At 38.6% G+C, this 25,998-nt stretch overlaps 1 protein-coding gene across 2 annotated transcripts; it reads right to left on the bottom strand.

Moving 5' to 3' along the window:
• Positions 1-1,873: 1,873 nt before the first annotated feature.
• Positions 1,874-24,055, bottom strand: LOC112862515 (amine sulfotransferase-like). 2 transcript variants are annotated; one of them, XM_086707651.1, is made up of 7 exons: positions 23,899-24,055; positions 18,973-19,125; positions 13,123-13,331; positions 9,052-9,175; positions 7,749-7,843; positions 4,581-4,764; positions 1,874-2,743 (listed from the first exon to the last, which is right to left on the bottom strand). In XM_086707651.1, exons 1-7 carry the CDS (start codon positions 23,936-23,938, stop codon positions 2,622-2,624), a joined length of 927 nt encoding a protein of 308 aa, XP_086563777.1. In that variant the 5' UTR covers positions 23,939-24,055; the 3' UTR covers positions 1,874-2,621. The 2 variants fall into 2 exon arrangements, with proteins under 2 accessions (XP_086563777.1, XP_086563778.1); XM_086707652.1 differs by having other exon boundaries at positions 4,599-4,764.
• Positions 24,056-25,998: the final 1,943 nt, after the last annotated feature.

The raw sequence follows: 25,998 nt of genomic DNA, 5'->3' as shown, positions 1-25,998 counted from the left end.
ATTGTTTGCAGATTACCTATCAGAAATCTAACTTTTCCCACTGACGAATTGAGGTTGGTACGTTCATCCTCTCCCTAGTACATGATAGTTCAATAACAAAATGTGTAAAGAGGTTTTATGTTAATAAGAGAATTGAACATACTCAGGAGAAGTGGTTCAGAGGAACGGTTTATAAGCCATAGTACATCCCGGCATCAGGAATCACTGGTACAAAACCTGTGCCATGAATGAGGACTTATAGTAGGATAACTCAATTTACTTCAGACCCTTGTGTCCTCTTAGATGCATCTGAGGGTAGAGTACAGTGAAATTCCTACCACAAAGTGTCAACTGACTTTTCTGCTTACACTGAAAGACTAGAAAACCTGAACTCATCATAATTGTCAGGAGGTCAGCAAAACTGGTCAAATCATTGTGAATTCTTCTCCTAAGAATTCTCCTGAGTAGGCAGAATGGAGTAGGTTAGGAGAGGCCAATGCACAATGGCTAAAATTAGTTAAAAAACACAACTAAAATACATAAGTTTTATTGTTAAAGACCATAGATCTCTGGAAACGGAAAGAACTAGCTCAACTAAAATTCCAGAGTGGGAAGAGCCTTTTTTAGGTATCCTCGTGTCCTTTCCTCAGAGCATTTGCCAAGTATGGGCTCAGGTCACATTTTGAAACTAGAACAGGAGAATAAAGAACTAAAATCCACACCACTGAAGAGAAGAGCTAAAGAGAGGAGGTAAATACTCTCATTTCTAAGGGCTAAGGAGAAACACACCCCCTGGTCTCTCAGTGGAATGGGGATGAATCAGACAGATTTGAATCTTGTTAAATTGAAAACTCATTTTGCCCAACTCAATCCATAATTGGACACTGAATGCTAAAAGAAGAATATTAAGGATTTTTTATTTCTAGAGTAACACAGAGCAAGTTTGAATGAGAGTACTAACACTATATATTTTCTCAAGGTAAATTTCATTTCCTCTCTTCACCTCTTGTTTTCTGTTATGAAACACCACCTATCTCATGAGCATTTTTTTAAATAAAGGAAATAATGCATATGTAATTCTAAAGTTGGTATCTTGTTCGCAGAAGGTGCCTATATACAAAAATATTTTTTTAAACAATATTTCCTTTCTGCTACCACACATAAACCTTTTTTGAGAAGATAAAAGAAGGGAGCAGAAAAGATATGTTTCTCTAAAGGCGTGCATCACCTAAGCCACAGCTGTGGAATTTACGAACTCTTGGAAGAAAGGAGTTCAGAAAAGCAGGAGACAATGTAGCAGTAGTGGGCTCCTGGGGATGTGAAATCCTTTCCTAATAGAAGGATCAGGGACCTTTATAACTTTTCTTAAACGTGCAGCATAGGAAAGAAATTATGTATGTTACTTAAGAAAGATGAACAGAGCAATGAGCAAATGGAAATAAAGGCACTGATGCAGCCAGCAACCCCGAGTTGGGCACAGACACACAAAGATACAAGTGGGTCTACAGAATCTGATGGACGGCAGCATCCACACCCCCACAAGCCTAGACTGACCGTACTATTTTCAATGAGCCAGCCTGACCACAAGAAACCCAGTGTATGCCTGAGCAGGCAAAAGTCCATGAGAAAAGGAGAGCAGTTAGAACACTTGACTCAAAAATATTCTCCTCCCAATATCTACAGATACCTTCTATGCTGGCATAGGATAATCTTCACAGGAAATGAGCAAGGTTAATGTAAGGACCAGGTGTCCTTACAAAATGACTGGAAAGAAAACACAAATAAGTGTGAGTATAAATACCTCTGAATGGGAACACTCAACTAGTGGTGATGTCAATTTTTATGTGACATTTTAGGAGTAAAGCAACACTTAGCAGAATTCCAACACGGTACATCATGATTTATTGGTTTATTAATCTATGTTAGAAATTAGGGCATAGTTATAAAAAAGAAAATTATATCGACAGAAAATATGTCATTTTACATAAGAAAATGTATGTACATACAATATTGTAGAACAAGATAATGTCCGTTTTAATCAGTAGGAAAATGATGTGAATTCAATAAATGATTTTGGGCCATTTGGCTATCTGTTAGGAAAAAAAATTGACAGGTATCTAACAACAAAAGATAGATATTAAGATTAAATAAAGAAATGATTTATGAATACATGGAAATACTTGTGATAGCAACACTCCTAGTTGGACACAAATCCTAGAAGCCATAAAATGAAAGGCTGACTCATTTGATTACCTAAGAATTAAAATCTTAAATATGAAAAAAGACCATAAGTAGTTTTTTATAAATGACAAGGCTTCTATTTTAAGATGTCAAATCAATCACATGTTATGGTCTCCTTTGTGGTTCAAGGCTTTGGAATTTCTGAACTTAAGGTAAAAACTATTCCATAATTATACTGCAACACAAAGAGAGGAAACCTCTTCTGATCAGAAAGTGAGGAATCCTAGCAAATTGAAACAGGCCACAGATGGCAAATGATGTAGTGTGGGCATATTAATATTTATTCATCAATGAGTTTTTTCAATAATAAGCCAATGACAATCAAAGATGAAAGTGTACGATTCAATATATTTCCTTCTTGAAAGAAGTTCCGTAAAAACATTTGTGCATTGTTAAGAAATCTATTCTTCATTCATATCCCAGATGAACTTCAAGGGAATATCTTTCATCTTCGTTTGGAAAATCATGTCAAACTTTTCATTCTGCTCAGCAGTCATGTGATTTTTCCAGTCTCCAATCGTACCTGGGAGGAACAGCAAAGAAATTGCTTCAAGGCAGATTCTGGGAGGAGGAGGCATGATGCCTTTGTGCTGGGAGAAACACCATTTTTTGGACATTCATTTTCCTCCCTAGTAAGGCCCCTGTTGCTCCTGCACATGGCAATGGCCCTTTTCTCTCCCACTTTATGGCAAGGGGAAAAGAAAACTCATCACAATTAGGTAATTTAAGGTAATTAGCTCAAGCCCTGAGCTGTCAGCTACCTGACAAACGAGAAAACTCTTGCAACTTGTTGACTATTTTGTTTCAAGCTAACATGGGCTATTGCAGTTTACAGAAGTCCTTAAAAATTCCAAAAATCAGATATCATCAGACAAATATTTACTGATGAGGACATGGATGCTCAGAGAGATTTTTAAAATATATTCCAAGCTCATACAGTTTGGAATGGCCCACCTGTAATTATTCCATCTGTACCCAGTGTAGGTTTACAACAATCTTACTTTAAACTTACAGACACAGAGTTGGGATGGCAAGTAGAGGCTGATAGAAGGAGGGGCAAGAAACACTGAATGTAAAATCACGCTAAAGTGTAAACAAATAAATAAACCAGCTTCAATGCTAATGAAACTGAAAACACAAACACAATTTGTGCAAGAGTGGTAAAGCCAGTACAAATGACATTACACTTCATAACATCTAAGAGAAAAGTATGTGCAGAAGAAACAAGGGAATGTGCATCATTTCCGTAAGGAAATTTGGCTTCTCCTATTTGTTGTCTCGGCCATTTCAGTCTCTCGTTTTTCAGGTGTGTTAAAGATGTGTAACCACAGAAAATTTTCTTTTTTCAAAGAAGAAAAATGCAAGTGCCATGATGATGGCATTGGAGAAGGGTTGTAGCATCTACAACATGACAGGGTGCGCTGAGGGTAAAGGGAAGGGCATGTCCCCACTTCAGGTTGGCTCCAAGTTACCAGTGTTTCACATTTTTTAATTGAATGGGTGAAGATGTACAAAGTAGTTAAGTGAAGGAAATACTAATGTATTTAAGCCACTATTTATTGCGATTGGTGTAGAGGCATAAAACATTCTGATTAAGTGTAAAATTTATGTCAATACTTCTGTATTATCGATTTTCCAGGTACTAAGAAGATCATACATTTTAACTTAGAATAATTTATAAAATAATAAAAATATTCTAACATGTTCACATTTATCATTTATATGAAGGAATCATTCATTTAAAAATGCACTCACCAGAGGTATCATATTGAGATAAAGGAGATATTCCTATACATTTTTATGATGGAAGATTCTTTTGTTACTGGGCAGGACTATTATGTATACTATATTATTATATGTGTGTGTGTGTGTGTGTGTGTGTGTGTGTATACTATTATATGTATACATAATAGTCCTCCCCAGTAACAAAAGAATAGTGAATATGTGTTGTTAATTCAGTCCTGGACGAGGTTCAGACTAAATCACAGAGATGGAAGAACAGCCAGTGATGGCCAACTGTGCCACCATTAATTCATCATCATGTGCCTAGCCCATTGTACTGGGGGAAAATAGTCTAACACTAAATGAACATCCCTTTTGTGGTAGACATGGTGATAGGCATTGGTAGATTTCCAGGGGCCAAGGAGAAGGCCTTGCAACTTCAGGCTATTCATCCAGACACATTCTGGGACCAAATAATATAGTCTCTTGAAGAGCACCAAGAAGAAATCATGGAAAATCAACTGTGTAGGGAAGGGAACAGGGCCATAGCAGCTCCACATCAGGAAAGCTTAGAAGCTACACTTCGGTACGTTTGTATCACAGTGAAAGATAGCCAAGCATTTATTGTTCAACATCACCTTTGCGAAGGAAATGACCTTTTTTTTGTATCCCAAAATGGGCCTTGAGTTTATTGTCATAATTGGCTCGTGGGTCATTCTTCATGTTTTCAAACGTGGCCTGTCTCACAACAGCATCCACGTCCTCTTCACTCAATTCTTTCCCCAAAAATTTGCATACTTTTAACACAGAGCCTCTGAGGTCCTGAAATAAATCATAATATGATAAATGATGCACATTATAAGAAAGAAGACACACACAAAAGTCACAGCTAAATATCATTATGGGAGTGAAAAATGTAGGTGCTTAGGATACTTAGAAAAGTGGAGCAGGACCATGAGAAGGTTCTTGCTTATTCCTTCTTGATAAATTAATTCCTCCCTTGTCGACTGTTTTAGAGTGCATATTAGGAACACTCATATTTCATTTTATTTGTGTTGAGTGGGCAAGTATTTGGTGAATAGCTACTATATGTCAGATACTGCCCTAAATGATGGTGCAAGTGAACAGAGGCACAACAGGGAATCAGTTCTGGGAATTCAGTACAAGTACTTACTGGCAAAGAGTAATTATGTAACAGAATTCAGAGAAAGTTCCTCAAAGATGAGAAATTTGTTCTGGGAATTAAACCAAAACCAGGACTTTTTTGATAGACAAACTGAAGATACAGTGTTTAAATCAAAAAAAGAATATCTGCAAAATTGTGGTTGCATGGGAGGTGTGGGATCTCAGGTCACAGGAGTATGAGAATTTGAGTTTCTCTGGGGCTATATGGGAACAGGTCTGGGATGAGAAAGATGGGAGATGAGTCTGTAAGCAATAGAAGGACAATCAACAAAACTAAAAGGCAACTGACAGAATGGGAAAAGATATTTGCAAATGACATATCAGACAAAGGGCTAGTATCCAGAATCTATAAAGAATTCACCAAACTCCACACCCGAAAAACAATCCAGTGAAGAAATGGGCAGAAGACATGAATAGACACTTCTCTAAAGACATCCAGATGGCCAACAGGCACTTGAAAAGATGCTCAATACCACTCCTCATCAGGGAAATACAAATCAAAACCACACTCAGATATCACCTCATGCCAGTCAGACTGGCTAAAATGAACAAATCAGGAGACTATAGACGCTGGAGAGGATGTGGAGAAATGGGAACCCTCTTGCACTGTTGGTGGGAATGAAAACTGGTGCAGCCGCTCTGGAAAACAGTGTGGAGGCTCCACGAAAGACTAAAAATAGATCTACCCTATGACCCAACAATAGCACTGCTAGGAATTTACCCAAGGGATACAGGAGTGCTGATACATAGGGGCACATGTACCCCAATGTTTATAGCAGCAGTTTCAACAATAGCCAAATTATGGAAAGAGCTTAAGTGTCCATAAACTGACTAATGGATAAAGAAGATGTGGTTTATATATACAATGGAATACTACTTGGCAATGAGAAAGAATGAAATCTGGCCTTTTGTAGCAACGTGGATGGAACTGGCGAGTGTTACGCTAAGTGAAATAAGTCATACAGAGAAAGCCAGATACCATAAGTTTTCACTCTTATGTGGATCCTGAGAAACTTAACAGAAGACCATGGGGGAGGGGAAGGGGGAAAAATTACAGAGAGGGAAGGAGGCACACCATAAGAGACTCTTAAAAACTGAGAATAGGGCCCCTGGGTGGCGCAGTCGGTTAAGCGTCCGACTTCAACCAGGTCACGATCTCACGGTCCGTGAGTTCGAGCCCCGCGTCAGGCTCTGGGCTGATGGCTCAGAGCCTGGAGCCTGTTTCCGATTCTGTGTCTCCCTCTCTCTCTGCCCCTCCCCCGTTCATGCTCTGTCTCTCTCTATCCCAAAAATAAATAAACTTTGAAGAAAAAAAAAAATTAAAAAAAAAAAAAACTGAGAATAAACTGAAGGTTGATGGGGGGTGGGAGGGAGGGGAAAGTGGGTGATGGGCATTGAAGAGGGCACCTGTTGGGATGAGCACTGGGTGTTGTATGGAAACCAATTTGCCCATAAATTTCATATAAAAAGAAAAAAAGAAGGGCCATATTGTGAAGAAGATTACAAGGCCAGCCAGACACTCGAATCTCTATTTCGTAGGTGATATGCACTCAGCCAGAGACTCTAGATTTGGTATATGCCCTATGGCAGGGGTAACAGAAGCTAGTGACACTCAGCAGGTGGCAGCCTTTAGGGTCGCCGGCCTTTCAGCTCTTTCTCTTCTTTCCTGCTAAGAGATCCTGGTGGTGTCCTGGCAGCAGTGCCCAGCCACATTCCATAATGATCATTATTAATCCAAATTCCTCGTGGCAATCCCACTGTCTGCTACAAGAGATTAGTTTAGGGTGGTCACATGGCCCAATTTGGGTATTGGGTCTGAAAGAGGAAGTCAAACAGAAGTTTCTGAGAGTGAGTTTCCTCATGGAGCAAAGGTGGGAACAAAGCAAGGCAAGAATGCCACTTTTCTCCCCGTTAACACTCTGTCTGCCATGTGAGCTATCATGTGAGGACATGACTTTGGAGCTACAACTGTCCTGCTACCATGAGGGAAACATCGTCATCACACCAAATATGGTACAAAAGAAACACAGAAAACCCTGGGATATTCTTGACATGCATGAGCCAAACACCCAGCATCAGGGTAGCCTGGCTCTGGGTTTTAGTCAGTAAGCAATAAAAGTTTTCTTTTCAGGCACATATAGTTGACTGTACTGGGAGCTGAATTCTTTCTAATCATACACAGGTATTTTCATTTAATTTTCCCTGCATGGTTTAATCATACACAATACAGACAAGATTAAAGTTCCCAAGAAATGTACCTGCAAGTGAGGAACACACATCTACAACATTAGTATAATTAAAAATTGAAGGAAATAGATATAACAATTCACAAAAGAGAAACCAATAATCTGGCTCAAAATAATCAAATCATTCACACCAACATACATAAACAGACATCTATTGACACACAGATAAATTTTGAAAAGAAACCTCCAGTGGTAGTTCTAAATGGAAACCTGGTAAAGAAAGCATAGAAGTGATACAGGAAAAATGTCTCCTGGTACACAATCTGGGTTCTCAAATTTGATATCATCCTTTGGGTGTTCTGGGCATAAACAATCAATTCATTCAGCCAGGCTGGCTTACAGCGTCAGTGAAGTCAGTAATGTCACATTTCTCACCTTCTTCATCTCCTCATACATCAAGAACTGAATGTTGAACAGGCTTTTGTGCTCATACCAACCTTTGATGTGGTCAAACCAAAGACTTCCTACCACTGTGGGGAGAACAGATACATCATTAAGTAAATATGTTGAACACATTGAGAAGAATCTACAGTCCTAGGAGATGCAGGAGTAACAAAGTAACAAAGGAGGAAAAGGAAGTGTGCTGCTAGATTCCAGATTTCCCCTAGCATCTGGTTGTGGGAGAACCATCCAACTTCCACCAGGAAACCAACAGTCAAGGAGAAATTAGTCTCTTAAAAATGCATTTCATATAAATAGCAAATAATCTTGCCATGGGGTTAGAAAAACTGAAAAGGGAAAGGAGGAATGAATCCTCTCCTTACTTCTCCCACTATCCCCAAAGGCACATGGAGGTATTTCCACTCTGCAAGGAGCACGAGAGGTCTCTGAAGAGTCACTTCAGCTCTGCCACAATGCATTGGAGACAATCGTAAGTCTGTTCCAGATCATCACGTTTACTTCTGCAAGCTTTGTTCCTGGTCAAATAGCTGCACTGGCTCCTCAGATAAGAATGTGGTGAGCACCTGTTTTGCTCAATGGATAGAACATGCAACTCTTGACCTCAGAGTTGTGAGCCCCATTCTGGGTGTAGAAATTACTTAAACAATGAATAAAAATTTACTAAAATATTTCTTTTTTTTTTTAATTTTTTTTTCAACGTTTATTTATTTTTGGGACAGAGAGAGACAGAGCATGAACGGGGGAGGGGCAGAGAGAGAGGGAGACACAGAATCGGAAACAGGCTCCAGGCTCTGAGCCATCAGCCCAGAGCCCGACGCGGGGCTCGAACTCAGGGACCGCAAGATCGTGACCTGGCTGAAGTCGGACGCTTAACCGACTGCGCCACCCAGGCGCCCCTAAAATATTTCTTAAAGGACTCTTGGGAGGAGCCCCTTGAAATATGAAGTGCAAAGCTCCAAACGTACGCTCTCCCTGAGCTACTTCTCACTAAGCTAGGACAGAAATCTGTGTGCTAGTGAAATAATCTCTCCATGGTTAGATGTAATTATTCTCTGTTGGTATGACTGTAATCTTGACATTCTGTTGAGAAAGAGAGAGAGTTAGCAATATTTGTACAATGGCTGGACACGGTCACCTAAGACAACACTACCAACTGGCTTGATACGTTGATTACTGATCCCCATTCTACTCTACTTAAGCAAACTCTTTCTCTCTGCTAGAGCTTAAAAACTCACCACAGGACACCAAACTTAGTATTTTATGAAATTTTAGTTACCTTCTCCTTCTAGAAATACTTTCATGAATTCCACAAAGTTATCTGTAGTGGATGCTGTCAGTTTCTTTAAAAAGTGAAAAAATGAGCACATAACATCCTTAGGGTTTCTGTATATGTAAATAACCTGGAAAGAAAGGAAGTATTCATTATATCTGATGCTTTCATAATGTCATATTTGTACCCTAATGCCCTCCAACTGAATGAAGCCTGTTAGCTTAACTTTACAGTTTCTAATCATGTCTTGTATATATTCAGCCCTCTTTGTATTTTGCATTTCTCCTCTGCAATGGCTCTCCCTTAATGATTGGGAGACTTAATTATTGGTGACTATCAATTACCTCACATGGTACCTCTTCTTACTCCCCTAGACAGAAACCAACAATATTCTCCTGTCCCTACCTCAACAAGCTAACATATGTGAAAATATCTCATAGCTATACAATTATGGCAATAGGAAAAACTTACTAAGATATTTTCAAATCATCTGTGAAAGTTTAGATTGTATTTCTCTCATCCTTCAGTGCATGGTTCACATAATTCTTATATATCTTCACAGTATAAAGCACAAGTACTTGACCCGTAGTAGTTACTTCTTCAATATTTTTTGCATTGAAGGACTATGAGATTTAACTTTAAAAATGTATATTGTAACCAATCAGAAGCCATAATTTCATAAAGCAGTGAAGCAACCCAAAGACATTAAAAATACAAAGTATTGGGGTGCCTGGGCGGCTCAGTGGGTTAAGCGTCCAACTTCAGCTTAGGTATGATCTCATGGTCCAGGGGTTTGAGCCCTGCATCAGGCTCTGTGCTGACAGCTTAAAGCCTGGAGTCTGCTTTGGATTCTGTGACTCCCTCTCTCTCTGCCCCTCCCCTGACCATGCTCTCTCTATACATAATAAATAGAACAAAATATATAAGGAAACTGGGAAAAGGAGTGGTTTGAAGATAAAATCAAAACTCCTTTTGGCATTGGAGCCCATATTTGGATAATACCTATATAGAAATATATTTGACATCTCTATAGATATAGAGTTATTAAATACATCAATCTAGAACTAAAGGGAGAAATCGACAATACATACATTGTATTTAACTTACATGATTAGATCATCTAACTGAGGGATTAACTACAGAGGGAGAATAGGAGAAGGCCAGGCCGAAAATCTGGGAATCATCAGCTCTCAGAGGTTGGACAGAGAAGGAGAAGCCAGTAAAGAGGAAGGGCAGCGTCTCAAAACGTAATCGTGTAAGTTAGAAAAGATCTCGCGTAACATTTCCTAAATAGTAAAAGCATCAACTTTTCTCACAAAAAGCCAAAGCCCGAGACGAGAGTGCAACAGGTTAGGTTAACTCATCATCTCGATGTAGTCATGGACTGAGTCTCCTACTTTTCCACTGTGACATGCTAACCCTTCTTTATGTCCCACACAGCTGCCACTTTTCATCCCCATGGTCAATTAAAATAATGAAGAAACCTTCTTTCAGAGGACACGAAAGAAACTTCTTCTTTGCTTGTGTTGTTGTTCATAAGCTTGTCACTTACCTGTGCCTTAAAAATCAATGGCAAGATGCCTGGTACCAAGCCCTGCTTTTGCACCAACCAAATTTTACCACTCTAACCATCAGACCAGAAGCATATACAGGATACAAATCCAAACAAAATGAGAGCTCTGCTGAAATGAAATATGAAGAGAGGGAAAGGTTTTTGGGTAGAATCTCCTCTAAGTGTCCACTGAGATAATATGATACCACGAATGTGGTGTCTGGAACAGCAGGAAAAGAAAATGTTTAAAGACGTAGAAAGTGATCAACTATGTCAGATGCCAGTGATAGGCCAAGTAAATTGATCAAGAAATGATCCCCCCTTTTCAAAACTATAATAATAAGGGACGTTGGCATTCAGGATTCAGTGAAAGCGCGGAGAAGGAGGCTAAACGCTTTTAAGAAGTTTATCTCAAACAGAAAATGAAAGGCAGAAAATGAAAATTGAAATGGAGCAAGACAAGTTTTATTTTACTGTTAAAAAATGCCACATGAAAACTTCATTATGGGCCAAGCAGAATGATCCAATCAGCATAAGGAAATTGGTAATGAATGAAAAAAAGGAAATTATATTGCTTAAGGAAAGTCTTTGAGAGTAGAACAAGTTTCTCAACAGTGGCACCATGGACATTTCCCCCAGATAACGGTCTGTGGTTGGGACTACCGTAAGCATCATGAGACATTTAACAGCATCCCAGGCCTCAACCCACTATAACTAGCAGCACCACCACCATAACCAAAAATGCCTCAAATATGCTAAATATCCTGTGGGGAATATGCAGAGCTGAGAGCTGATGATTCCCAGATGTTGGCCTGGCCCGACTCCCATTTGCGAAACAGTGGTACAGACAAAAGAGATCCAAAAAGGGATCCAGACCATGAATGGAGGGGCAGATATATAATAAGAACAAAACTGTGTACACATCCCACCTTTTCCTCTTAAGGAGGGACAGCAGTGAGGGGAGGTTTTGCATGTGGAGGGCATCTACTGTTAATGGTTTACTTGGAGTCTTTTACTGGGATAGGTGGAGCAGAATGCTGCTGAGGTTTGAGAAGATAAAGAAAGTATGAAAAGTCAGTATGGAAAGGGGGGGAAGCAAAACATTTTTAAAAAGTAAAGTGTGAGAATTGTGGCCATAAATGTAAAGAAAGACACAATTTTTAACTGTTTTGATTTTTTCTGACCACACTACCAGATTCATGAATATAGGTACTAATATAAAACAATTGTGTTTCAGCAGAAGTAAGGGTTGGCAACAAATCATAACAGTTGAATTAGCGAAAGAATTTAGACAAAAAGGATTTGAATTTAAAATGTAGAGTCATTGGTGGGCAAGGAGCAATTGAGGACACGCATATATATGAGAGTGAGTGTGGGGAATAGGAGTGGGGAGGGGGCTGGAGAAATGAATGTGCTGACACATCACTGCACGGAACACCTGAAAAGAGCAGGAGGAAAAGGAGACAGCACTCAGGTAATAAGGTACTTGAAGCAAAGATCCGCATTAGGGCAATTACTGGTGATCCCTTTTGTCATTCACTCAACTCTAATGCCTTCTGCACAGGGTTCTATGCACTACAAATTCCATCTGTCTCAAGGGTTTTACACTGTGGCCAGAAACATAGACAATAAATAAACAGGTAAGTATGTATTACATCAGAAAGCAAAAACAGTCATAGACAAAGGCAGGTGCATAACACGTGGGTTGCAGAAGAGGGTTACTGAGGTTGGTGGAGGAAAAGTGGCTGGAGTTTAAATCAACCGGAGAGGCCTGGCAGGGCTAGGGTCTGGGAGGCCAGTGCAGAGCCTGACGGGTCAACCTGAAGGAGGCAATCCCACACTTGTGTGGCCCTGACAGGAAGTGCCTCCTTCATGTCGATCCTTTGAGTGCAGTTGGCCTCACTCCTATCTGGCCAGCCAGAGACCATGTACATCAACTTTGAAATAATCCCGAGTCAGAGGAGTGGAGGTAGAGAGGGAGAAAATGAGTCAAGAGTTGAAATTATCAGTGGGTGGAGGTGACTGATACTGGGAGAGACAGAAAAATCACTCAGTAGATACAAATGATTCTCTCTGAGCTTCCCTCAGATTTCCAATGAACTCGGTACATTTACAGAGAAAGCGGCCAAAACAGGTTGGAAGCGTCAGAAGGAAGCGAGGAGAGCATACAGAAAAAAGAAAAAGGAATTGTTGGCAGTTTATATACACATGGTAATATAGCTAACAAATGAGAGGGTATATAATATATAATGTATATGATATTATAATATACTCTATGAAGTAAATTAAATACACTCCTATATAGTCTCATTTTCCAATGGTTGTGTTCCATATGTGATCAGAAAACAAAGGGTGAAAGATAAAATCAGATACTGGAAGATAAGAACACAAAAGTCTGTTGAAAATTAATGCACGACAAATACCACATTTGCTAACACCTGGACGAGTGCAGCATCAATGTAATGAATAGAAATGAAATAGTGAAAAAGCAGTTGTCTTTCAGCAGCCATAGTCTATTTTCCTACTTTGGCTTTTTTGTTCTTTAGCCCCCTGGGAGCCAAGTAGTATGGGATGTGGGTAACGAAGAGACGAGGAGATGGCTTTTCAGCAAAATCCACTTTTTGAGGGGCGTACTCAATAAACGGGATGCGTTCAACTGTTTCCAGATCCCCAATGCCTTTGCGATGTTCTTCAAAATAAATCGAGCATAATATCTGCTGAAACCAGACAGTACCTGTAAAAGAAATAATTTTGTTTTAATGATGTGAAAATTTATCCAAAAAGTATATAGATGTGTCATCAGTTTTTTAATCAGAGGTTGTTATTATAATACGTACAAAGGTAATTTTGTCTCAATGGAATTTTTAATATATAAAGGGTGCAGTGTGGGTAAAGACAAACATACGTTGCCTTTGCTTTTCCTTATAAGGAGATTCTACATGTGAAACTCCATGGGCATTTGTCCCACAAATTTTTCTTGAGTCTTCTGTACTTTCTTCTGCTTCATATATGGGAATTTTAAATTATCTTCTATGCCTGCCTCAAGATGTCCTTCCCCAACCCCACTCCTAGGACGTTAGCTAATATAGAGAAAAAAAAATTGGCATTTTACTGATAGAGTCACTTTCCATCTTTCCCCCATTCCCTATGTTTCTTACTGTGCCCATGATGTCACTTCGGGAAATAGTGTTCATTATAAATCCCTAAAGGAGGCCCTGTGATCCACACGGAGACAGGAAGGAAAAGATTAGACCTTTTGCTGTAAGTGGGATGTGACAAATTCTAAGGGTGACTATTTCTCCCAATTCCAATTAGAGTGGACATATGTCACAGAATACACGGGTGTACTGCCTACTCTAGATTCCTTCCACTTCATTTTGCATGCTTCATATATGGGAATATTAAGAGTTAAAACACACCTTCTGTAAGGTCATGCTTCTCATATATACAGGCAATGCTTCAAAAACCTACCCCAACAAGAAGTCACATGTCCCAGAAAGGTTCAAATCAACATCTTAAATGAGAAAGTACATTGGCCCCTCATCAATTCACATCCTATAATTCCTTCCTGACACCACCCTATCACCCTGCCTGTGAAGCAGCAGCACCTGGTAAGCAAGATCATTGTTAAGAATACATGCCCTTGCTGTCAGGTGGTATGCACCTTTTCTGGAGCATGATGGGTATAAATCCTCCAGTGTTGCCCAGGGAAGACCAAGATCATGTGTGCTTACATGTTACCACAGCTGATGTTCGAACACAATGAAAATTCATTGTTATGAAGCTCTAAAAGGGTTTCTTACATTCTCCAACCTTTCCCAGATAAGAGGTACTGCTTCTGCATCAGGTATCACAGCTTCAGGGGTGCCGAGGAATTACCAAACATGACCTTAATGGGTCACAAGTCTGAAGAAATTTAAGACTATGAGGACTGGAAGAACGTGTTCCCCAGGCAAAATAGGCTGCATTTTTCCTGTCTTTGTCCTCTCTCCTGCTTCTGCTTCCATATCCACTCCCCTATCACAACCTATCTTTCTCGTTTTCTCTTTTCTTTCTTCCTTCCTTCCTTCCTTCCTTCCTTCCCTTCCTCCTTCCTTCCCTCCTTCCTTTCTTCTTTCTTTCTTTCTTCCATTCTTTCTTCTTTCTTTCTTTCTTTCTTTCTTTCTTTCTTTCTTTCTTTCTTTCTTTCTTTCTCCTTCTTGCCTTTTTGGATGTCAGAGGTTAATGTAAGTTGATATTTATCATTTTCTGCAGTCATGCTATACTAACATCACTGATTCACTGCAGGCACTCCAAGGTCTATTAATTCCTTATATTCACATTTCCTGCTTCCATTCCTACCCCTACTTCCACCACAGACAAGAAGACTTTAGGGTTTAAAGTATATTCTTTCTTGGAAGATGTTCTTTTGAAATATGTATTGTTGTATGTGCTTGATTTTTAATCCATGCACGTCATTTCTTACTGTTTGTCACTGTGAGCTGTGGTTTAACATTCCTTTACATGCTACTGCTGATCCATTGCACCTAACAGATGCTGTCTGTGTTTCAGGGTGTGCATTCATGCACTGACCTGTCTAATTTCCCCCAATGGACAGCACACCCCAAACAACACTGCCACATACACCCTCACTCATGTTGCCTATGAACCCATATGAGATATTCTTGGAGACATATACTCAGGAGCAAAATTGCCTGGTATGTCTGTATTTCAGTTGATCAGATAGTGCCAGACTGCTCCCCAGAGAATGGCTGCTTCAGTCTACTCTCCCAGCAGTATCATGCTAAAGCATGCAGATGTGTGTGTACTCCTTGTCAGCATTCAGGGTTTCTGACCTTTCTAATTGCTGTCAGTGTACTAGATATAAAGCAAGTGACTATTGTGTACCAGCTTTGTGTTTTTTTGTTGGTATTGGTGGAGAGTGGTTTCCTTCGGTAAACTTTCAGCTCATCTCTTTGGCTCTTTTTATAAGTAGATCACTGTTCTCTTCCAGTTGATCGGTATATATACCTAATATATTCTAGGTATTAATTATTTTTAATTATACTCATTGCCAGTAGTTCCTCTCTTTCAGACACTATTAACTTTGCCTAGGGAACTCACTGTTAAGCAAAGCCCAAAAATCTTAATTTTGATGCAACTGAATTTATCAAACTTTTACCTGTATATTTTTCTTTGGACATTTGTGTAGAAGCTCTTGACCACTCCTTAGTTACAATGATTTTTCTACAATATTTTTAATAGAAATAGTTGTATAATTTTACCTTTAATATTGGTGTCTTGAATACACTTAGAGTTTACTCTTTTATGTGCTGTTCGATTCCAGGTGAACTTCCTGCGTATAGTGACACAGATTTCCTGGGACCAAATATACTATCTTTTCCCCATTAATAAATGCACCTTACTTAAATTTATATTGAGTTCTGTTATACACATGAAATTCTTTTTTAGGTCTTTCCTGTTCTTCTGGGTTATTTGTTCTTGTCTAAATGCTATGATGTGCTTCCTAAGGATGGCTTTGTAAAGAATGAACAAATTAAGTATGTAGATATATGGTATAGTATAAGGTGATATGTGTTATATTATGGAGGGAAAATAAAGCAGCAAAGAAGAGTGTGAGAATTTTGAGTGAGGCTGCATTTTTAAATATGACCATCCAGAATGCCTTAATGATAATACAAGTTTAAAATAAGGACCCAAAGGAAGGGAGTAAACCATGCACATATCAGGTAGAAGAGCATCAAGGGAAAAAGATTATGTGAGTGCAAAGAGCCAGAGATAGGAACATGTCTGTTAAATTGAGGTAGAGCAAGAGAATCAGTGTTTTCTGGGGGAAAAAAATATTAAAAACATTTTTTTCTAACAAATATTTTAAGAATTAGTAACAATCCTTCACAGACTCTTCCAAAAATAAAAAAAGTGGGGACACTTCCCAATTCATTTTACAAGGCTAACATTACCCAGCTAAGTACCAGAAAAGACACTAGAAGAAAAGAATGTCACAGGCCATCAGCTTGATAAATATAGATGCAAAAAATCCCCAATAAAATATTAGCAAACTGAATTCAACAACACATTAAAAGGATCATACACCATGATCAAATACAATTCATTCCAGGGATGCAAGGATGGTTCAACATCCACAAATAGAATAGTTTGATAATGCATTAAAAAATGAAGCATAAAAACCATATTATCATCTCCATAAATACAGAAAAAATTCAACAGAATTGAATATTGTTCATCATAAAAATTCTCAACAAAATGTAGAAGGAACATAACTCAATATATTAAATGCCATTTATGACAAGATCATAACTAACATCTTTCTCAATAGTAAGAATTTCAGTTTTCCATCTAAGATCATAACCAGGGCATCTAAAGTAATGACCAAGATCAGACACTTCTCACTAGTTTTACTGGAAATCCTAGCCAGAGCACTTAGACAAGAAAGAGAAACAAAAGGCATCTAAGTTGCAGAGGAAAAAGTAAAAGTGTCTTTATTTGTACATGATATTATATATCAAAAACCCTAAACATGTCACCAAAAATTCTGTTAGAACTAATCATTTAAATTCAGTGAACTTGCAAGATATGAATCAGCATACAAATATAACTTGTATTTCTATAAGCTAACAATAAACTATCAGAAAGAGAAATTAAGAAAACAATCCCATTTATGATAGCATCAAAAAGGAGAAAATATATAGGAATAAATTCACCTATGGAAGTAGAAGACTTACACATTGGATATTGTAAAGTACTGATAGAAGGAACTGAAAAAAAAATACAAATATATAGAAAGACATTCCTGTTCATGGGTTGGAAGAACTAATATTGTTAAAATCCCATACTACACAAAGAAGTCAGCAGATTCAATGCAACCTTTATCAAAATTATCATGACATTTTTCACAGAAATAAAACAAATAACCATAAAATTTTTTTGCACCATATAAGACCCTGTGTAGCCAAAGCAATCTTTAGAAAATACAACTGAGCTAAAGGCATCACATTTATTAGTTTCAAATAATATTAAAAATTTATAGTAATCAAAACATTATGGTATTGGCATAGAAACAGATGCATAGATCAGCAGAGCAAGAGAGTGGGCCCCAAATTAAACATGTATAATCAACTAATTTCTGACAAAGGAGCAAAAAATATAGGGTGGACTCTTCAATAAATGGTATTGGGAAAACTGGACTGGCATAGGCAAAAGAAGAATATGAACCACTCCCTTAAACCATACACAAAGTTAACTCAAAATGGATTAAACCCTGAATGTAAGACCTGAAACAACAAAACTCCTATAAGAAAACAAGGGCAGTAGTGCCCCAAAATTCATGCTGGCAATGATATTTTGGGACATGACACCAAAAGCAAATGCAGCAAAAACAAAATAAGTAAGTGGGAGTATATCAGACTGAAAAGTTTCTGCACAGCAAAGAGCCCAAACAAAATGAAAAGGCATATTGAATGAAATAAAATATTTGGAAATCATATTTCTCATAATAGGTAATATCAAACCATATAGAGAACTCATACAACACAGCAGCAAAAAACATTCCCCCCAATCCCATTAAAACACAGGTAGAGAATACCCCACATCATGGTACTAGGCACCTTCAACCCATGGTCTTTGAAGGTGAGAATGAAAGGGTCCAGGCAAGGTGTAGAGAAACTTATTAATCCAGCGATTTCCCTCTTCATTCTCAGCAGTATATCTTCTATCTATACCTGGCTATGGAAGGGACCACCCTACTGTGGGATCAATGGGATACCTGTGGTTCGGCCTCCCTAATGTCATTCACATTGAATGGGGATGAGGCCGGACAGTGGCTCATAGAGCTGAGTATGAGCCCTAGCTGTGGGCTAGAAATGTCCTTAATAAACATCCTTATTTTTCAAAAAATAAAAATAAAAAAATAAAACACAGTTAGAGAATGTAAATAGATGTATGTGTAGGCCCACACACACAAAATGTATGTATATATTCTACACATATATATGAGTGGTATCAAAAATAAGACCCAAAGTATTTGGGGAATGATCATAATTAGTATAAGTTCAATTTCCTCTTTCTCAGGTACTTGGTCATTAAATACAGCTTCAAGTATGTCCCAAGAAGCTGCCTAAATGGCAAATATTCCTGTGTCCTTTCCCAGCCCACTTCAGCAACTCAGTGTTTGATAGGGTTTCGTCAATCTCTCTCCTTCTTCATTATGCCCATTTCCCTTGCCCACATGAGAAATTACTTATATCCAGTAGATTGACTATATATGCAAATAGAATATGCTCCTAAAAAAACAGTGCTCCCATATTACAGAAATACCATTTTATTAATTATATTAGCTGTTGGAATACAGGACTCACCAGATTTGGGGTATGTGATTATGAAGACATCATCATCTCTGATTTCAAAATCATCTAAATTTTCTAAATTTTCAAGATTAAGTTGAGTATTTGCAAAATAACATCCTCTAAATTTGGTTAAAAATTTGTTTGTATCTTCCATATTTCTGTTGCCTGCAAAATACAGATAAATTATTTGAGAGAAAGTTAGTAGAATGTTATAGTCTTCCCTTCTGTATCTTTCCTTTTTAACAAACACAAACATGGGGCGCCTGGGTGGTGCAGTCGGTTAAGCGTCCGACTTCAGCCAGGTCACGATCTCGCGGTCCGTGAGTTCGAGCCCCGCGTCAGGCTCTGGGCTGATGGCTCGGAGCCTGGAGCCTGTTTCCGATGCTGTGTCTCCCTCTCTCTCTGCCCCTCCCCCGTTCATGCTCTGTTTCTCTCTGTCCCAAAAATAAATAAAAAACGTTGAAAAAAAAATAAAAAAAAAAAAAAAAAAACACAAACACTGAAAACCTGTTGGCTCTGAAAGCTATTCGCCTGGATTCTGGATGTGTGGAATTTGGGGAATGCCCAAGAGACTTCTATTTATGGGCTAGCTCTTGGTTTTATTTGTGCGTGCTCCATTCATGTAGGTATGGGGAAAGTAGCTTAAGAGTAATTATTGTAATATTTCTAAAAACTGATGCTCTTAATCAGAAATCTTATGTATATTTGAACAGAAAATGTATATACAAATAGGATTTAAGTGGACTTCAAAAACACTTGGCTATCAGACCAACCACATAGTCCTTTATCAGCTGGCCTTTTTTTCCCCCTGTAAATGAACTACATTCACTTGCTTAGGTCTTAGTAGGTTCATAAAAGATTTCTTTTATATAATTTCTCGGTAGGCATTATCTGTTTATAATAATCTTGGTACCTTTGAATTTAACTTTCTTTTTTTTTCTTTTTTTTAACTTGTGACATCTTTAAAGTTATTGGGGTAGTACCAGCATGAATAGTCACAGACATGAGTCTATTCCGGGAAGCCTGAGACATTGCGTGTGAGCAATTAAATTGTCCATAATGATAATATGGACAATGGCACAAAGGAAAAGCATGAAAGAAAACATTTAAATAATGGATCACATGTAGAAAGTACAAACCAAGACTTGTGAGTCATCATTTAGGTACATATTTTGCCTTTCATTATTATCTGACACTAACTATATGGAAAAACGCATTTTGATATGAGAACTCTGGGTTTCAGTTTTCTTTGAGGTACTTCCAGATGATTCTGAAGTGTCCTATTCCTAGTTCTCAAAATAGTTGATCATAGCAGTAGCTGACAAAATAAGAGCTTATAATTGCATAATTTGAAAACAATTCCAGAAAGCCAGAGCCAAGGGTCATTATAGAAAAATGGAAATAAGCATGTTTTTTATTTTGTTAATGTTTATTTATTTTGGAGAGAGAGAGAAAGAGAGACAGAGCGCGAGCACAGAAGGGGCAGAGAAAGACGGAGACACAGTATCCAAAGCAGGCTCCAGGCTATGATATGTCCGCACAGAGCCAATGCGGGGCTCAACTCAGGAACTGTGAGGTCATGACCTGAGCTGAAGTCTGATGCTTAACCAACTGAATCACCCAGATGCCCCCAAATAAACAACTGTTAAATATATTTTCACAGTCACACTGTTACTGGAAAACCTAGGATTGGTAGCCTCTCTTTACAAAAGAGATTTACGAAAAAAACCAAATTACTTGGAATCATCAACATGAATTCATAGGCAAGAAAGAAAGTGGGGGACCAGACAGCAAAGGATGGAGAAAGACAGGAAAGATGAGTTTTCGGTCACTGGAGATATTTAAAGAGTCTCTTTGCCATCTGCAGTGTCCAAGATGAAGAACATAATTTACATCTCGATCCCCACATTGGGCTGGAATAGTAACTTGCATTATAAAGAAGCAGTGGCTCCTTAGTGCAGCCAGTTCCACGTCTTGGGATTAAAACAATAACAATAAGCCTGTAACATTTTGATCTTTTCATAAAGCAAACAAGATTTTGTTGCTATCAGAGGTGGTACTCAGGGGTCAAAAGGACCAATATGAGGACTGCCAGGGCAAAGATCTCAATCAGAACAAGTAAACAAGTTTTGTACAAACGTGACTTCATGATGATGCTATTAAAATGTGGCCACACAAACTGGCAACAAATTTTTAAAGCCTTAACAGGATTCATTAGATTAAATCATGAAAATCTAATAAGCAACCAGGTAAGAATTATCCATTGTTAGTAAAAGTAGGAAGGTCGTGTTTAGAAAACATTTAAAAATATATATGCCTGACCATAAGAGGCTCTTTTTTTTTTTAATTTTTTTTTAACGTTTATTTATTTTTGAGACAGAGAGAGACAGAGCATGAACGGGGGAGGGTCAGAGAGAGGGAGACACAGAATCTGAAACACGCTCCAGGCTCTGAGCTATCAGCACAGAGCCCGATGCGGGGCTCGAACTCACGGACCGTGAAATCATGACCCGAGCCAAAGTCGGCTGCTTAACCGACTGAGCCACCCAGGCACCCCAAGAGACTCTTAAATACAGAGAACAAACTGAGGGTTGATGGGGATGAGGGAGAGGGGAAACTGGGTGATGGACATTGAGGAGGGCACTTGTTGGGATGAGCACTGGGTGTTGTATGGAAGCCAATTTGACAATAAATTATGTTTTAAAAAACATTAAACCAGCATAGAATCACAAAGATAAAAAAAAAAATACAGGGGCACCTGGGTGGCTCAGTCGGTTGGGCGTCTGACTTCGGCTCAGGTCATGATCTCACAGTCCGTAAGTTCGAGCCCCGCATCGGGCTCTGTGCTGACAGCTCAGAGCCTGGAGCCTGTTTCAGATTCTGTGTCTCCCTCTCTCTCTGACCCTCCCCCGTTCATGCTCTGTCTCTCTCTGTCTCAAAAATAAATACACGTAAAAAAAATTTTTTTTTAATATGCCTGGTTTGTAAATTAACATGGAGGAATAATGAGAATTACTAACAAGAATATGGAAAATACAGAGTGACTTCTAACAGTGAGATAAAAAGTTAGAAAAACTTATGTAAAAGATACAGGAATGTTGGGGAGTGAAAATTGGTCCCTTTTATCTTTTCATAAAAGTAGAATAATGGTATCTTATAATACTGGAGCCTAGGCAGGGACATTGTAAACAATGCATCTGTGTCAGAGATCGATCATGGTCTGGCTATCCAACGGGTCCCCTATATCAAAGGGCTTATATGTTCCTCAGGGTCCAAATGTGTAGAGTAGGCTTTAGGGGAAGGCTTATGCCCCCATCTGAGCCCAACGTGATTGCAAATTGGATGGGAAGAAAACCTGGCATGTGACATATGTAACATTACCCAGGGTAGAAAGTTGAAGCTCTTGTACAATAGATGTGGAATTATAATTAGAATGAAGGTGATTCACAGTCAGTTGAGGTTAGTTGGAACACCTGTCAATATCTAATTTTTGATGTTCAGGAGCACCAGGCAATGCACTGAAAGTAAGGGATTTGCCTTTAGCACCGGTGGCCAAACAGCAAGAAACGTTCATACCTAAAGGAAGTGGTGTAGCAATTCAAATCCTTGGGAAGTGGCAGCGAGGATGTGAATATACCTTTAAAAGTGGGGAAAACAGACCAAAAATATCTTTTGTGGCCAAAAGATATTGCTTCTGAGGGAGCTCAAGGAAAAGGCCATAGGACACATAGGACACATGCCTTTTCCTCGAATTGGCTGTGTTAACAGGAAATAAAATAACAAGATAAGTAGACAAAAGGGGACATATCATCAATGGACTCCTTTTCTAGGGAAGTAAACTATTTGAAAACATATGAAAAAACTTAGTGTGATCCGAAAAGGGGGTAAAAAAGAAGATGAACTAGAATGAATCTGGTATTCTGCTATCATACATACTATACATTCTACCCTCTTATATTCTCCGTGTATTAGAATCTAGTATAAAACACTACTGTTATGGTCCATTATATCTTTGTTTTAGTGTAAAATGTTCTTCAATCTCTATATAAATATTTTGGAACCAAAACAGCTAAGTTGATTGAAAATCAATGCAAAACAATTACATAATATTTTTGCTTCAAATATATGAGCTGATATCTTACATTTATCTAGCCCAGTGTTTAGAAAGATCACCTGAGGGGCTCCTGAGGGTTTCAGTCTTGGTTTCGGGTCACGTCATGATCTCATGGTTCGTGGTTTCAAGCCCCCCCCCCCCCCCCCAGGGCTCTGCACTGACAGCCCAGCCCCTGCCTGGGATTCTCTCTTTCCCTCTTTCCCTCTTTCTCTGCCCCTCTTCTGCTCTCTCTGTCTCTCAAAATAAATAAACTTAAAAAATTTTTTTTAAAAAGAAGGAAAAAAGTCTCACCGGAGACTGTATAATTAGTACAGTTCAGACAAGTTAAGGGGAGCAGAGTTTGTGCCCAGAAATATACTGCATTAGCAGGTGGATTTTTTTGCGACAGAAGCAATACAGATCCAGCAGACCCAAATAGCTTTTTACTTTTCCTTAACTGCCTAAAAGAATTTCCACAGGTGGCCTGTACCAGGAAGGAAACTTATACCAGAGATAACTTTGTACATCATAAAGACTCAATCACATGGTTGAGGTTGAGTAAACACAAAGAATATGTGCTCTTCACATGTTCCTGTCAATCGTCTTTGTCTTTGAATTCCCAATGCTTTCAGCCCCTTCTCTTTAGCTCAGGATAATATATAAACCTCAGTTGTGGGACTGTATTTGACTCTTCCTGTTATATGGGGCTGCCATATGTAGGTAATTAAATTTGTTTTTTTCTCCTGTTAATCTGTCTTATTTCAACTTAATTACTATATCAGCCAAAGAACATAGAAAAAAAATGGAAAAGGTTTTCACCCTCGATCAAAAATGCAACTACTCACCAATAAGAGCTTGTTGAAATGAAGACTGAACTTCTGACATCAATGCCAATGGGAAGAATAATCGTGCTGCCACTGGTTGAAAAAGACTTAGCTCAAGACTATGTTTTCTATGACAAGATTTAATGATTCACCAATCAGCAGATCTCCCAGAATCAACAGCTTAATCATGAAGTGGGATTAGGCTGATAGTGATGGTAAATCATTTAACAGACTGGTGAACAGCCTTGATAACTTTACCACACAAAAAAGTGAATGTCAAATATTTCAGCTAGCTCACTGGCACTCAGTGCTCCTGGGCAGGGTTCAAAGTATGCTTTGGAGTAACATTAAAAAACAAGGATGGATTTGTTTGTTGTCCCACTCCACAATACTCTTAAGGCTGTAGGTTACTAATACCATGGTTTCAGTTGCTTCTATTTCCCTAGTACTACTCTTAGTGTCTTTAAATCTTTGTGTTGTTTCTTATGAAATGGTATTGAGAATAGGTGTAGTGTGAACAATTAAGAAGTGGAGGGAAGAAATCCACATCTGTAAGTAGCAAATACTTTGAAGGATAAAGTGCCTTCCCAAATCCGACTATCATATGCTTGACACAAATCTAATACACGTCCAACTACCAATCAACATCTCCTGTCATTATTCCCTTCAAAGAGTCACCATTTGCAAACTTTTCCATGCTAGTGATACCACAGAAGGAGAGATAAGTTATGGGATTGGCTCTTCGGGTAATGTTTTATGTCTTCTTTTTCACACTCTATTCAATCGGTTTGTGGTCCAAATAGAATGGCCATAAAGGATTCTAAGGCCTATTCAAAATCCCTCTATACGTACTTGGGTTATGGACCTTAAATGCTGTTACTCTCTACTGATAATGCTTCCTCAATAACAGACATGGTTGTTCCAAGTTCCACAAAACCATAGAGTCTACACTGTCATTCAGCACCGGGACATGTATGGAAGTGTTGAATCACTGAATTGTAAACTGGAAACTTGAATTACAATAAAAACTTAAAAATGTAAACATAACTAAACATTGAAAAAATTAAAAAAATCAACTGTCATTAGAGTTCCAGTTTCAGTATGGTGGTATTAACCACCTTTCGCCATCTTTGAAGCATCTATAAACAACACTGGATGAAAAAAAAGAAAAGCCTCAAAACTAGCTGAGGATACTAGAGAGTAAGCAAAGGCAAGCATTTTGTGGAGGAGAGACAAAATTTGAAGAAGTGGCCAGGCAGAGTGGGGATAAATTTTTCTGGGTTTTGTTTGTTGTTTTTGCCCCCTTTGTCCCTGGAAATGGCCAAATTGCAGAACAGTACAGGTGGCTCAAAATGAAGTGGATTCTTTCATCCCCAGATGGTACTGGTAAACACAGCATTTTCAGCATAATTTACTCCATTTGGCTGGAAGATGGCCATGGTGTCCTTTCATGATCAAAAGACGTATTTAAATTTAACAAAATTTACATATTCACCAGAACAGGCAGTCTGAGGAATATACCATGTGCTTAGCAAAGGGGACTCCATTATAAACAAAAAATTCGTATGAAATGGTAATAATATATTTGCATCATATGGTAATTCAGAATGAAATTCACATCAATCTCACTCCTCCTTTTCACAACCCTTTCAGATAAGCCTCGGCATGTGCTTCTTTTCCCCTATTTGTCATCATAAAATTATGGAACAATTTTAAAAAAAAGAAATTCCTCTTGAAGTGGTGAGGAAGCTGAAGGGACTCGTTTAGAAAGACTCCATCATGAGCAAAGAACCATCCCCATTTGGGGCATGGTAGGCTATCACTGCATCTGGATCCCTGGGTTTAGCCTCACATCCAGACCTCTTTCTGGAGCCATTCAGAGGGACAATTTGGGTGGATTGGAATGGGGTAACTGTTACCACCAGGATGTTAAAGAACTAAAAGAAAAATTAAGTAATCCCCCACCCTAGAAATTCCCTTTCCCCTTTCTCCACCTTCTCCTCGTGTTCTTTCCGAATTTTAGCCATTCTGAAGGGTGTGAGGTGATATCTCATCGTAGTTTTGATTTGTAGTCCCTGATGATGAGTGATGTTGAACATCTTTTCATGTGTCCTATAGTCA

This window comes from Puma concolor, chromosome B2 (genome assembly GCF_028749965.1).
Source record: "Puma concolor isolate L17-30 chromosome B2, mPumCon1.1.hap2, whole genome shotgun sequence".
NCBI lineage: Eukaryota > Metazoa > Chordata > Mammalia > Carnivora > Felidae > Puma > Puma concolor.
The sequence above is the reverse complement of the archived record's forward strand: the minus strand, read 5'-3'. Positions and strand labels throughout refer to the sequence as shown.